General features: G+C 34.1%; 1 protein-coding gene across 8 annotated transcripts in view; it reads right to left on the bottom strand.

The window, feature by feature from the left end:
- COL5A2 (collagen type V alpha 2 chain) overlaps positions 1 to 15694 on the bottom strand; it is a 401042-nt gene that overhangs the window by 60219 nt on the left and 325129 nt on the right. For 6 of the 8 annotated variants that reach the window (XM_070580403.1, XM_070580406.1, XM_070580405.1 and 3 more), the window contains 4 exons: positions 10633 to 10857; positions 5358 to 5371; positions 1171 to 1203; positions 45 to 77 (listed from right to left, as the gene is read on the bottom strand). In XM_070580403.1, the coding sequence (XP_070436504.1) occupies positions 45 to 77; positions 1171 to 1203; positions 5358 to 5371; positions 10633 to 10816 (264 nt within the window). In that variant the 5' untranslated portion in view covers positions 10817 to 10857. Of the gene's footprint in view, positions 1 to 44; positions 78 to 1170; positions 1204 to 5357; positions 5372 to 10624; positions 10858 to 15694 lie in introns of all 8 variants that reach the window. The other 2 variants (XM_070580408.1, XM_070580402.1) reach the window with 1 other exon arrangement.

Raw genomic sequence — 15694 nt, forward strand, 5'->3', positions numbered from 1 at the left:
CAAAGAATTTAAGAGTACCATGAATATTGGAGGAAACTACTTACAGCCGGTCCTGGGCGACCACGTATGCCTGTTACCTAAATGATAAACAAAATAATCTGTAAAGATAAAGTTTCTACAGAGTTTTAGAAAAGTCAATAGTCAAACAAATTAGAATCACAACAAAAGCCCCAGTGAATTTTTTTTTAAACAAATGAGTGTTGTCACTTGGTGCCCATTTCTTCCTTGCCTTATGAGTTAAAACATTATCTAATTTAAACTCTAATACAGGGAGGTAGTACACTGGTAGAGTGATTAAGAGACCAGCGCTGGAGCCAAGAGGCCTGGGTTCAGGTCCTGACTCTCTTCCTTGCCAGTTGTTTGACCTTGGATTAATTACTTATCCTCTCTGTGCTTAAGGTGCCTCTTCTGTACAATGGCGATGATGATTACGGAATTCCCTCCCTCACAGAGGTGTTGTGAAGACAAATAAATATTTGGAAGCACTTAAAACAGCACCTAAGATATAGAAAGTATGCATAAATGTTTTTAAATGAAAGAAATAATGTGAATGATTTTCCTTTAGGTAATCTTTGTTAAAAACAAGCCAATTTAAGGGCAAAGCAAAAATGCAAACGCTGCCAAATAAATCGACATGTATATACTTTTTACTTGACAGAGTTGATAACTCCTTTAAAATCTATGAGACTGGTGGTTGTAGAACTGTCATCCTATTTAATAATATACTTTTTGATCATCTACAAGTCTAAATAACTCCTAAGAACTCAAATAATGTGGAATCTCAATTAGGATAATGGCATGACATATTCCCAGAAGTGTGGAACTTAAATCATGCCTTTCTATTTGGATTGCATGGCTATTTGTACTATAAAAAATATACATCTTAACTTTCACTTTATATTCTCATGCGGTATATTTAATTTGTAAAAGCCAATTTCCACCTTTGGTCATAGGACTGTAGAAGTCAGGAATACTGTATTAACTAAACATCAAATTTTACATTAAATAAGGAATTAATCTATTTTGGTTTGCTTGTTTTATACTAAAAACTCAGTTATAAAATAACTAATTTCTCTTTTTTTGAGAGTACATATATAAGCAATGTACACTCATACTATATCTAAGTTTATTAGAGGTACACGAAAACAATACATATACATATATACTTACAACAGGCACTAATCCTGGTTCTCCTTTTTGTCCCTATGAAGTAAAAAAAAGTTCAATTAGCAAAATATAATGGCTTGTTGGGCATAAACATATCATACTAGAATATTCTATGAAAACACTGGGAATTTCTATATGAGAAATATTTTTTAAAATGAGAAAAGAAAGTTAATCAATTTTTAGGATATTTAGCCAGATATTATTCACACACAAAAAATACTAGTCATCTAAAATACACCAAAAGAAAACCAATCCAATGTGTGAAATGTGTAAAGTTGTTCCACGTCAGTTTTTACAGTAACCAAACCCAAAGAGTTGATTAGACCAAGAAATGCTTGTGATGAAAAGATGTAAAGTCAAAGCACCATAGGAAAAACTACCCAAAGACTAAAGACACAAGAGAAAATACAGAAATTTGGATATATTTGAATTTTCACACATATTACATGCCACCTAGTTTTCAGTAACTTATCAGATGCCATTCCTGAAACACTTTCTACCCTTTTTTAAAACTCATGGAAGAATCTGAGAAGTAACAAGAGATAAGTATGCTCATCTTTAAAAGAGAAAAGAAGAGATGTAATAATATTAGTCAGGTAATTCTCAATATCTGAGAAAAATCTAGAAAAAATATTAATTGAATAGGAAAACAAAAAAATAACACAAGAAGCTATCATAATTTAAAGTCAGGCAGTTTAATTTGTTTTTATAATAGATGTAGCAAACACAACAGATGTAGATAGAATTTCTTCTGATTCTTAGAACTTTAGATTCTCAAAAACTGTATTTTCATAGCATGATGTCAACCACATAGGTTAAATAATATTGGATGAATTGCGCCTCTATATAACTCTATTTGATCACATATTTACTGGTTTTGTTTATTTCAGGATTTGTCTTCCAGCAGATTTTGGTCTCCCCAAGGTCATGATCATGTCTACTTTACATCGTTAGTTTGGCACACGGAAGTTCTCAATAAATTCTCCTTGAATATATTAATTTCCATTAATATATTATGAAATAGTGCCTTTAACCAGGCAATTGTGGAGGGTGAATACAGTAAGGATTATATCCAAAATGTAGAAAAAAAAAGATTAATGAGTTCTATTTTATTTGCTCCTTTCACATATATTGTTCTTTTATCTGATTATAAAAATAATATGAGGTCATAATAGGGAATTTGTAAAATAGAAGAAAGATGCAGAAGAAACTAAATATCATGCTCAACACCCAGAAGATAACCCCTGTTATCGTTCTGATATTCTTAGTTTTCTGTCCTGTACCTGAACTTGGTTTACCTAATCAATGCCTCAGTATTTTACTCTTGGATTTTGTTTTCATTTTTACAATTAAAAATAACATTACAGTGAATATTCTTGTTTATGAATGTTTGTTGGCATCACCAATCAATACCTTATGATGTGTCTCTGGAAGTTAAAGTTGTGGATTAGAGATCATACGGGTTTTTAAGGTTTGTGATCTAGACCACCAAATGGTATTTCTGAAAGGCACAATCTAATTATATGTTTCCAATACTATCTCACATCTTCCAAAATTTGTAAAGTGAAATTTAAAAATTATTTTACAATCTTGATAGTCTTAAAGATGGACTCAACAGTAGACAATACCTTGATGATACTTGCTGATTCTAACCTAATGTAGCTAATACTCTGGAAGTCAGGAATAAATTGAGAATTCAGAAGTGAGAAATGACTCTACAGAGCAGGAGGGAGCTCTATATGAGTAAGTTCAAGGTAGGACACAAGAGATTACACGACAACCCACAGAAAGACTAGGGGAAGAAGAGATCAAACACATATGAGCAGCAAAGTGGAACAGGCTTATTTCTGCATCTCCGTATCTGCTCACTTCTGGACTGGGTCTTTCCATTTTTGTCATTATGTGGAAGTAATAAAAATTAATCTTTTTAAGAGCTATAAGAGCTTTCTTTAAAATACTGAAAGAATGTGAATTGTTTAGAAAGGGTATATAAATCTGTGTTCAACAAATAAAGGACTTCATGAGAAGGATGCTGAAAAAAATGTTCCTTTCTGGAGCAAGTCTAGATAAATAAGTGAAAAGGGAGGAGAAATTATTTCAGCCAAAGTGAGATAAATAGAATAGCCTGCTGAGAATGGTTGTGAAATCTCCTTCCTAAGACACCAGCAAGGAAAATGCACGCTTTGCTCTTACTTTGTATTTAGGAGAATGGAACCTGCTCATAGCTTTCTTAGCTAAGCTATACACTTTTTGATATCTTATTATGAGCTTTTTATTGCTCCACAATATTTGATATGGGATTAAGAGTTCCATTTTCAGGTTCTCATAATAAATTTGTCTAATGATTCTACGATACTTCTTATTTTGGAAATAAGCAACACATGGAAATATTTGTTGCTTTTGTTAATATGGGCTTAGGATAAGTTAATTTATGTGGAATGAAGATTTATTCAAAGTTTTACTAAATTTGATTTTTATGCCCACTGGGAAACATAAAATTCAAGTGCTCAGATTCAGAAGAGAATTATGGTTTAATTTTTACTTCTCATCTGTTACTCATCACATAATGCTCTGTAGAATGCCTCATCACTTTTATAGGATGCCGTTACCATGGCATCATGGAGGCAATTATATTTTTCCCACCATCGCGTCATCTGTATCATTTGCCTCATACAGGGTTATAACAAAGGCTCAGTAATTATTTAGAAGTTAACATAAATGAATGAATAAATCATATATAAAAATCAATGTTGACATAAACCAAGCACAAAATACATTTTTTACAGCATGAGTCTGCTCTCATATTTCTGATAGCTGATAATAAATGACAGAGTCATAAAGATAGTGGCATGTAACCAGAGTGTGCTATATCGGCAGCTGCTTTGACTGCGTCCTTCTCCCAGCTGTCCCACACTGTCTTTGGAAAAAGACAGTAAACTCAGCGACATAGCCTAACAGCTGTCCCTCAGTAAGTTGGGTGAGTACTCTCTGAATTCAACTGATGATTTCAGGGTACTTCTCACTGTCAGTTCCTTTTTTATTTCACAGACTATCATCTGTCTATTGACCTAGTTTGTTTGAGGCCTATACTCAAACTTTTAAGTTTCCATTTTTTCTAGTTTTCAGACACAAATTAAATGTGAGCTGGTATTTGTAGTCCTTCTCCTTTGACATATATTGAAATCTAAATAGCTTCACTGATATTCATTCCAATTAAGACAAATTTATGGTATTGCCCTTTGAACCAAAAAGTATAAAAGTGGCCAGGACTTCTCCTTGATAGCATCACTTTCATTTACCATGAAGGTATAGCATTGCTTTATTGGATTATCTGGTTATCACTTTACTGAAGTTCTACTATATGCAAAAGCAAAGGCAATTTAAAATCACTGGTAATCTGTCTAATATGAGCCATGAAATTTGGGATGACTGCCCATTTCCATTCTTAGCCCCTGTGTCCATCCCATCTGGATAAGACTGAAGCAAATGTCATAGTATTCAGGTTTACCAGAAAACCGAGAACACATCCAAGGGAGTGGAACTCTCTTCATTCAATGGGATTACCCATGCCCACATGACAAGTGGCTAAACTGGGTAGTGTACTAGGGTCATGGCTATATCCTACCATTGTCCTCTTGAGTATAAGTCTTGCCTCCGGGATTTGATTTTAGGCTCCTTGAAGATGAGGAATGGGAGCAAAGGATAGGTGATGTGCATTTGGTAAAATGTTCAATTAATTCTTTTAATTGAATCTTTACTTCCCAACCTATGGAAGAGGGACCACAAACCATCAAAGTAGAACTAACACCTTTCCTCCCCACTTCCTTCCTTCCTTCTTTCTTTCCTGCCTTTCTTCCATCAGACGTTTGCTGCACTTCTAATATGTGTCAGGTATATGCTAAGCACTGTGATAAGTGCAAGTAATTCAAAGGTTAGTATGACACAGTCTTAATCCTTAAGTATTCATAACCCTCTGGAAGAAACATCTGTAAACAAAAATTAACAAAGTGAATAAAATAGAGGCATCTGCAGTCTATAAGCAAAGCAGCTGAACTGTGCTCACACATCTATGTTTGTATGGTATTTTGTACTTTACAAAAGGCTTTCAAACACTTTAAAGCACAGTCTTGTGCGGATAGTATTAGAATGAAAAAAATTATAGAAATGAAACTATACAAAGTAAAACTTACCTTTCTTCCTCTACCTATAAAAAAAAGAATAAATATGTTATTTTATGCAGAAAAGGCTATTGAGAATCTCCTAACTATTTATTTTCAATAACTGGTCTTTTGCGGAGTCAGCATTTAATGTAAACAGATTTCCCTATTACCGGTAGGTAGAATTCAAATAGATGAATATTTTGGATCAATATTTCCATAAAAGGTAAAATAAAACATCCCTTTGGAAAATTCTGACATTATTTGAATATTCTTTACATCATTTATATAGCATCTAAAGTTCATTAAATTATAAAATTAATGATTAAAGTTATAACGAATTACTTTCAATCCATATTCTCTATTTTTGGTTTTATATTTTTGAGGAGTTATTCATTCCTATGGTTAAAAAAACAAAATATATTAAAGGTATACAATTATACAGCGAAAAATCTCCTTCCATCTTGTCCCTTTTCCCTTATTTCCCACAGTTTACCCCCATAGGAGGCCAGTATTATTGATTTTTTATTATTAGTCTTCCTAACCAAGAACATAATAGAATATTCCGTTTATTAAAGTCATCGTTCGAGTTAGTAGTGTTCTAAAGAACTCTTCAGATAGAACTTGAACATTTTGTCTTAAGTTTTTCCTTAGCCACTTTATCCTATCTATTGCTATTATAAATGATGTAATTTTTATTCCCATTATTTATTTTATGAGGTAATTATTAGTTATAGTAAATCTATTAAATTGTTTGTTAATTTTACACTGCACTGTCATACTAAATTTTTTTATTTTTGTAGTACTTTTTTACTCCATTCCCTGAGGTTTTGCAAGTACACAATTATATTCTCTGTAAATTAATCATTTTACCTCCTCTTTTCTAATTTCTAAACCTCTTTTTTCTTTTTCTTGTCTAATTGGTTGTTTGGGTACATTTAATAATGTTAAATTGTAGTTGTGATAATGGATGTCCGTGTTGTTTGTATCTCTGAGTTTAGAGGGAATGTTTCTATTATTAAATGTAATGAAGCTTTTAAGCTGATATATAAATATTTTATCATGTTAATGAAATGCCATTTATTACTAAGTCACTAAGTGTCTTTATCAAGAATATTTATTGATCTTTGCCAAATAGCTTTACTTCAATTATGGAGAAAAGCATATGCTGTTTATAGATCTGTTAAGATAATTATTTTTATTAATAACTTTCCTAACATTGAATTATTCTTTTACTTATGGAATAATCTCTACGTTTTCATGACTAATTATTCTTTTAATGTGTTAATAGATTTAATATCTTATTTATGTTTTTAAACAAATATTCATAAGCTTACTCTATAGTTTTCTTTTTCGTGAAAACTTTGTCACATTTTGCTATCACGGATATACTTCCTTCATAGCAAGACGTTGTAAGCTTGCCTTCTCTTTGAATGTTCTAGACGCTTTTACAAAGCATTAAAATCATCTGAGATGCAATGGGTTGGCACAACTGTGAAATCACCTGCTACTTTTCGGAAGTCTACCCACTTTACAAATTTCTCTATTTCTTCAAGGGAAATCTGTATGCTCAGTTTTTCTCCCTCTACAAGGACTAGTTTCAGCAAATTATAGATCTAGAAAATTATCCATTTTATATAAGTTTTCAAATCTATCAGCATAAAGTTGTGCAAAGGAGCCTCTTATTATTTTTTATGTTCTTTGTCTTCATTTGGTCATTTTCCACTATTATTTCTTGTTTTATTGCAAAGTTATTTTGCTGGTTTTTTGTAGAATCTTTTGAATTTACTTATTTCTACTGTATTTCTGTTTTTCACTTTTCAACTTGTTTCTTCTTTATGAATTTCTTCTGCTTATTTTCAGTTGTTCTTTTTCTAATTTTTTTGAGATGAATGTTAAATGCACATATTTTTCTTTTTTCCTTTTTTTTTCTTTTGAGGAAGATTAGCCCTGAGCTAGCTGCTGCCAATCCTCCTCTTTTTGCTGAGGAAGACTGGCCCTGAGCTAACATCTGTGCTCATCTTCCTCTACTTTATATGTGTGATGCCTACCACAGCATGGCTTGCCAAGCAGTGCCATGTCCACACCCGGTATCCCAACCGGTGAACCCCAGGCCACTGAAGCGGAACATGCACTCTTAACCACTGTGACACCGGGCTGGCCCCTATTTTTTCTTTTTTATTTAAGCGTATAGCTGTAGATTTTTCATTATCTTTTAAAAACAGTTTTACCATGTTTTCAAGAATATTTGTATTGTCTGGTGGGTTAGTCCTGCTGATGTTTAGAATATTTATATATTGGCTCCACTATTTACCTTAACATTATTCTTATATACTACTCTTAGAGCTATATTTATCTAGACAGATTATACTAGTTCCATTAAAATGATCAATGATAAAATTTCCAGTGCTTCCTATTTCTTCCTGCCCCTACCCCACGTCCTTTCTTCCAGCTCAATCTTAGACAAGGAAATGCCCTTTTTTGGCATTTATCTTTGTGGTGTTAAATGTGCTACTACTTCTGCATGATTTGTCAGCTTTGAATGGTATTCTTTGACTTCTACCTCTTTTTTTTTTTTCTGTTTTACCTCCCCAAATCCCCCTTGGTACATAGTTGTATATCTTAGTTGCAGGTCCTTCTAGTTGTGGCATGTGGGATGCTGCCTCAACGTGGCCTGACGAGCAGTGCCATCTCCGTGCCCATGATCCGAACCAGCAAAACCCTGGGCCGCCACAGTGGAGTGCCCGAACTTAACCACTTGGCCACAGGGCCAGCACCCTGACTTCCACCTCTTAAGGATGAGGAATTAGCAAACTCAACTCTACTTCCCTCCTTCTTTTGTCTTCCCCTTTCATTGTGTATGATTTGTATTATTTCTGTATTCTCAGATTCAATAACATTTACATTCTCATCTGTAACTCCAAATTGCACTTTTGTTTTATCTTTTTCTAAAGTTAAATATGTCAATGCTCACATCAGTTCTTTGACAGTTTCTCCAATTAGCTCTTGGTTGTCCCATAGTTTGGATCTGTCCCATAGTTTGTCCCATACTACAGGTTTGTCCCATAGTAGTTTCCCAAGAAATTTATGAAAACAACATTCCCAGAGTTCCTATGTGTTTAATTTTTTTCTATAGCTTTCATACTTGAAGGAGAGGATGGACTTATCTTTACACTTTGGTCCACCTATTTCTTTCACTGAGAAACATGTAGTTGGTGCTCCATTCTCTCATGGCTTTCAACGTTACTTTGGAGATATCTGTGACTAATCTGAATATTTCTTTCTCCTTAGAACTTACCCAGTCTTTTTCTCTGATTTTCCAAAAGCTTCTTTCTTTTTCTTTAAAGTTTAATAACTTTAGTAAGATATATCTCCATATTGACTCTTCTGGGCCAGTTTTTTCAGACACTTGGTTACCCTTTCAATATCAAAATTAAACTTTAATTTTACTTCAGAAAAACTTTCTTGTATGGTATCATTATTTATTGCTGCTATATTTCATTTATTTCTTCTTTGGGGATTCTTCTGCAAGCCTATCCTTTACCTTTCTTCTATTCTATATTCTATATATATTATTTTGTCTATTATTTTCTTTCAAATACTTTTAAAATTTTTTTTTTTTTTGCTTTTCTCATTTCTATTTTCTATGTCCCTTACTGTATTTCTGCAGTCTTAACTCTCCTTGTGTTCCTTCCAATTTCATCTTCATTTCTCTATGATGGTTTTGGTTTTCCTTCCACTTATTTCCTCCTCCTCATTATTATTATTTTTTCTATATCTAATTTATGGCCTTCTTTCTTAGAGGCAATCACTTCATAAAGTTTTATTTAGTTTAGGGTGAAATGGTTGCTCAGTTTATCTGTTCAGTGGTAATATATTTACTGGTGTATTCTTTAATTTAGCTAAACCTCCTACCTTTTTCCTTATAGTATCTTTGTATCAAGGCTGTTGCCAGCTCTTTTTTTATTATTTGTCTTGGAATGAATTGGATTTTCCTAAACCAACTATTTGTAGGAGGTTGTGTATTTTGCTCTGTTTTTCGATACTTACCACCATTGTCCCAATGTACTATAGTCATGTGCCACATAACGTTTCAGTCAATGATGGACCACATATATGAGGGTGGTCCCATAAGATTAGTACCACATAGCCTAGGTGTGTAGCAGGCTATACCAACTAGATTTGTGTTAGTGTACTGTATGATGTTCTCACAATGACTAAATCTCCTAACAATGCATTTCTCAGAACATATCGCCATCGTTAAGCCATGCATGGCTGTATTCACTTATCCCCACAGGTATAATTTTACTTCACTCTTGGGGCTTCTTTGCAGATTCTATCTGCTTCACATAGCCCTTAGTTGTCTTGTTTTTAATTCTTCCCATTATATCTTCCTTATTACGTTGCTAAAAACTGAGTTCAGGTATTTATTCAAGGCACAGTGCTACTGTTGAATGATATCCAAGAGGAGAATCGGTAAATCACCTGTTTCCATGAATAAACTTTTGAATAGGTCATTATATTTTTTGTTATTTGCAATGGAATTTTGGGGAAAAAAATAAAGTCTTGACACTGTCATGACAATGATGGCTACAAGTCTCCATTCGTGACTGCTAAAACAAATAGCCAAAAAGTTCAAAATTAATCTTACCTGGTTCATTAAAACACATAAATATGAACTTATTCTCTTATATGTAAGTCTTTTTAACAAATGTACTCAAATACATAGTCCATATTAAACACAGGTACTTTTCTCCAAAAAAGTTTTAAAAACCAGTAATTTATATTATTCTTTTCTACAGGCAACCCATTCCATTATCTTGTCTTTCTTAGCCAATATTAAAGTCATTCTGCATTTATGAGCCAATGTAATAGAGGGTACTGTGGCACTAAATTACATTAGAAATAATTATTCCATTCCCAGGGCAAAGTTGGCACCAGGGAAGATAAATGCGTTTTCTAGATCTCCTCTTGGACGTTAATGGACTTCATAGAAAACTAACAAATATCTTGGAGGCATCCAGCATGGACAGGATAACAAACAACCATCTTAGGTGGAACAAGGAATTCTCAAATTAGACATAACCACTCAAAATTCAGCCAAAATTCCCCTGGTTTTTAAGAAAACAGGAAATTACTGTGTCCTCACGAATATTAGATAAAGCAGGTAAGCAAAATCATTAACTCATAGACCACTGAATAGTGGCTTAATTATTCTCTTGGGTTGCTGAATTCTGGGAGCAAAAACCACTGCAACCATAAAGATGAGTCACTGAATCAATTCTGAGTTGGCCCTAAGCATTCTTACCAAAATTGGTATTGCCACCTCCAGTTGTATGTTGACAGACAGGACAGCATTCTCCAGGGGGAGTTATAGGGTCAGCACATTCGAGCACATCCTGGCACTGTATCTTGTCACAAAGGATGGCCCCGTTGTCACAGACACAGATCTGGCAAGGGGCAGGTTTCCAAATGTCCCTGTTTAAGTACATCTGACCATTCTGAGTGCAGGCTATTTCTTCATCATATCCGTCTAGAATAAGGAAAAGAAGAAAAAAGGAGGTTAGTAATCTTCCAAAATTTCAGAATCTGGGAGATATTTAAGAAGGTGAATCATCTTGTGGGTTCTAAAAAATTCTGGGCTAAGCAGCAACTTCCTCATCAGGCAGAAGACAGATGAACTTACTTCATTTACTATTTCCATACAAAGCAATGTGTGATTCACAATGAAATGATTGATGCTCACATCTTAGCATGTGGAAAAAAAGAAGTGATCCAAGGTAGGTAGGTAAACTTAATCAGAGAAACCTTCCCAAAAGATTTCATTTTTGAAGGTATAAATAACAAATCATGGGTAGATCAGTAAGGAGGGATAAAAATAAACATTTGAAAAGGGGAGAAAAAGAATAGCTCTAAAGAAAATATATAATTTCAGTATTTGGTAAATGTTTTGTGACTTTCAACTCACTAGAAACTTTAGATCAGTAAATCCTGCAAGAATAGAAGACATGTATTCGTGTACCAAGAAGAAAAACTTAGAAAAAAAGTGTATGTTTATTAAAAATAGTTTTAAACATAAGGTAAAAAAAATAACAGTGTACCATTTCATGGAATACATTTCCATTAGACATCCTAAACTAATGGTGCTTATAAACTGTAACAGAAATGCAAAGTTTATAGAGGCAATGCATTAATTATCTTTGCATCAAAATTAATCCTAAAAAGCTGTGACCAAAACAATATGGTCAGCTATTATTTAATATCTGCCAAATACTTTTCTACGTTCAGATAAAAATTTGATGTAGATTTGGAAAATACATACACACATTTACACACATATTTATAGTAATTCTATTATATATTTACTATAAAATACACACATATATTACATCTTTAACTTTGTGATTTTTAAGAAACAAAACTATAGTATTTTTAAAACAAAACATAGATCATATCACTCTTGCTTAATTCCTTCAAGTGTTTGCCACCTACTTGAATTCAAAACTCCTTTGTAAAACCCCAAGGCCTGCCCTCCTTCCTGGTCCTTGCACAACTTGATCCCTTTGCCTGGCACTACTTTTCCTTCCCTCATCTCAGGCTTTCACAGCTCACTATTATGGTTGGCTTAATTGTCACCTGCTTCCACAATTCTTCTCTGATAACCTTATAAAAGTAGACTTCCTTTACCCAACTGAAACGCTTCACAGAATGCTTTAAAGAATTCATCCAGCCATCCATTCATCCATTCATTCATTTTGTATTATATGCAAGGTAGTTAAATAACTACTAAAATGCGAACAGATGGGCAAAAATCACTACCCTCATAAAATTTGTCACAAGTAGTATTAATTAATTTAATTTTATTTATTTACTTATCTTCTCCAGTAGACAGTAAACTTCGTGAAGGTAAGGTGTGTCTTGTTCATCATGGTATTCCTAAAGTTTGACACCATACCTTGCACAGAGTCAACATTCAACAAGTATTTGTTCAATGGATGGATATGAATGATGAATGAATCTAAATTATGGTTCACTAACTTAATTGCACCAGCATTAACTTTGTACTTTACAAAACTAAAGCTAAAAAGTAAAAAAATGCATTTGCAATTAGTTTATGAAAGAAATTATCGTTTGACAAAAAATATCTCGAATGATCATACAGAACTACAGATGAAATGATTTCAGTTTAGAATAAAGCAGATATACATCTTCCTAGCCTTCGAGTTTTTCTTGGGTAACGTTCTTCTCACCGCTCTATGGAATATTTGCTTCGCATATTTACTCTTTCATCACAGATACTTGGCAAATGGAAAACCACTTTCAGAGCACGACACCACATCCTGGCTTCTGTGCTATTCATAAGAAGAGCATGATGTTTCTAATCTGTTTCATTTTCACCTAAAGATGTTTATCACATAATGCAAAGCTAATCAACAAAACCACACTGACTCTGCATACCTAATGCTATTATAGGCATTTTAAACCAAGGAGAAAAAATCCTCCTGCTTTAATCTGCTTTTCTGTAGGACTATTTTGAAAAAAAAAAATAAGAAATTTGTACATCAAATAAATAGTGTTACTTTTAGATGAATAATCACTTTGAAACAATGTAGTTCCATGATGAACATTTCCGCAAAACACAACCTGTACAGAAATGGGCTTACATCCACAGTCCACTGAATAATTCCATTAAGTAAACAAATTAAGAATAACTTTGTTCTTTAAGTTTTAGGATTGAGAAAGAAATATCCAATCACAAGCACTAATTACATTGGCTGAAAATGAAATTTGCCATAAGATCAATTAGCTTGCCTCTCTCTTCCCGCACTCTGTGAGGCAAAAGTGTTCACACACCCTTACTGAAGGTTAAGTAGGTATGCGCCCAGTACTGCATGTGCAAAATATTGAAAGTGTATGTGTTCTGTTCTCAAAAATATATATTATCATTATGAAGTAGATCTCAATGAAACAATTAGATGCGCGGAAATAGTAGGGAAAACAGACAAAAACCAAGATGATATGCAATTATGCTGTCGATTAAATATCATTAAAATGTGTGAGAGACTCTTCAGGGGTGAGTTGTTCTGTTCTCTGCGACTCCTTCAGGGCTGGAATTAAAAGACACCTTCTCTCAGTCTTGTGTTAACTCATAGAAGGTCAGTCTCTTTCTGAAAGTTGCAGACAGCACAACCTCAATCCAAGGGACAAAGAAGTGGGTCACTGTATTACTTTCTTTAAATGACAGTGTTAAAAGTTAGTTTTATATTCTGAGTCATCACTGGTCCTTTTCCCCTGAGAATTTATAATTAAAGTTAAGATGATGTGGAAAGTTAGTTGGAATGCTTTTAAATGGCAAGGAGATGAGAAACCACATTTGCTGCTAAACCCTGCCTTCTCTTCCCCCGCACAAAGTCCATGCGCATCACAGAGGGCACGGAAACTCTGTGAACTCTCATTGTTAATGTTTGAATGAAAGACATGGACAAAGAAACACTAGGTAGAAAATACAGGGTGTCTTGCAGTTCTCGGGTTTGTACATGGTAGTTTTGCGCCTTATGATTAGGTTGTCCCTTCTGTTTTTCTACGTAGATGTTTACTTGAATGAAAAGAAAAGTAAAATAGAAAGCAAAACTGCAGCCAATTTGCAGTAAAATTGACATGACATAATGATTCTATGAAAGACAATATTATAAAAACATAACTAAATGGAATTTTAACACGACATTCTGAGAGATTCAATACTGTTCTCCTAGTTCCTCTATCCAAATCATAAAATTAACCCGAGCTGACACTAACCTTTGTCTAAGGCTCAGAACTTAAAATATTGTTGGTCTTAAAGTATAAGGGTAAACAAATATTTCTTATAAAATCTGAATAAGAATTTCAAAACCACAATATTGTGACATTTGTATTTTTTCTATTTATGTTTCTTTAACTTTCTTAAAATTTGGAGGACAGAGAAATATCTGATATTGCCATTATTTTGTAATCTTCCATGGTGTTGTAACTTCCAAAAATTTTATCTTCCAAGCCATAGGATTCTTTTACCCTTACCAAATGTTTCAACAAATTGAACCAATCCATTGTGAGGTCATTACCACAGACGTCTTGGCACTGACATATCAGAGATAAGAGATGTATTTTATCTGACCAGATTTTATTTGAGAGTAACTCAATTGTCACGTGTTTCTCATAAATCCTCATAGATTTGTCTTCTCACAAAGCTTATGGGCTTTTAAATTTAGTTGTAAGAATTCAATTCTTAATCACTAGATGGCAGACCAAATCCACCATCTTATTGTAATAGACAATTAGAAACTCAGTCATCAGAACTGCTGCTTGATGACTATGGGCCACGCCCTAGGTCTACCTTCCTTTATATAATTTTACTTGTCCAAAAAAGCCTACACAGAAATGGCCATGTTAAAACTTTGATTGTCCAGAAGAGATGTGATTCTATTTGTATATTAAATTATTGGGGTCTACCTAAGGACTTTGAAAAATATATGAAATAAAAGTTCCTAAGCCTACGCTGGACATTCCCTAGACGTTAACTGGAGTTCCTCCTTGAAGAAATAATGTAGAGTGCTCACATGATGTCAAAATTTTAAATCTCTTATTCAGACAGTATTTGTTCAGATCATTTTCCCCACTGGACCGTGAGCTCCTTAGAAGCCAGACATGTTCATCTCAGTAACCTTCACATCCAATGTCATACAATCAGTCTTTGATAAATATATTCGCTCCATGGATGAATGCATGAGTGAATGAAGAAAAGAAGGAACTAGTTCATTGATGTACTTATTTAAAAGATAGCACATAAAGCTCTCTTTCCTCCTTTCTAAACTTCCCAGAGACGATGTGCACTTACGACCCCTATTTTGAATGAAAAGGAAATGGGTTACTTGGTGATTCTTGCCCAGTGTGTCTCTGACATCTAGACCTCTGTTTAGCCAGAAAGGAAGAAGACTGTGTCAGTCATAGCAGCTCAAATTTTGGAACAATTTTCAGAAAGTTATAACAGCCCTTCAGCCTTCCTGACCCAGCTGGCCTCAGTCCCTTCTGGGGTTGTAAAGGTCTGGACTAACATTATTTAAAGTTTCTCTAACTGTAAAAGTCTTTGAAGGGATAGAATCACAGGAACTGTCAGCCAGTGCCCTCATGAAGTGGGCAGAGAATGCCTTATGGGACAAGGAGGGGCAGCAGCAGAGTAGCCCCACTTGTCCCCCTGGACCAAACCACAGATGCTGCCTTCACCAATGCACAGCATAGCCCCAGCTGCTGGGTTCAGTTCCAGAGAATCTTCTAAGGAAATCCCTCCCTTCCTTCTGCTCGCAGGCACTGTTTATCATCAAAAGGGAGAGACAAAG

This window comes from Equus przewalskii, chromosome 17 (genome assembly GCF_037783145.1).
Source record: "Equus przewalskii isolate Varuska chromosome 17, EquPr2, whole genome shotgun sequence".
In the NCBI taxonomy this organism is placed as follows: Eukaryota; Metazoa; Chordata; class Mammalia; order Perissodactyla; family Equidae; genus Equus; species Equus przewalskii.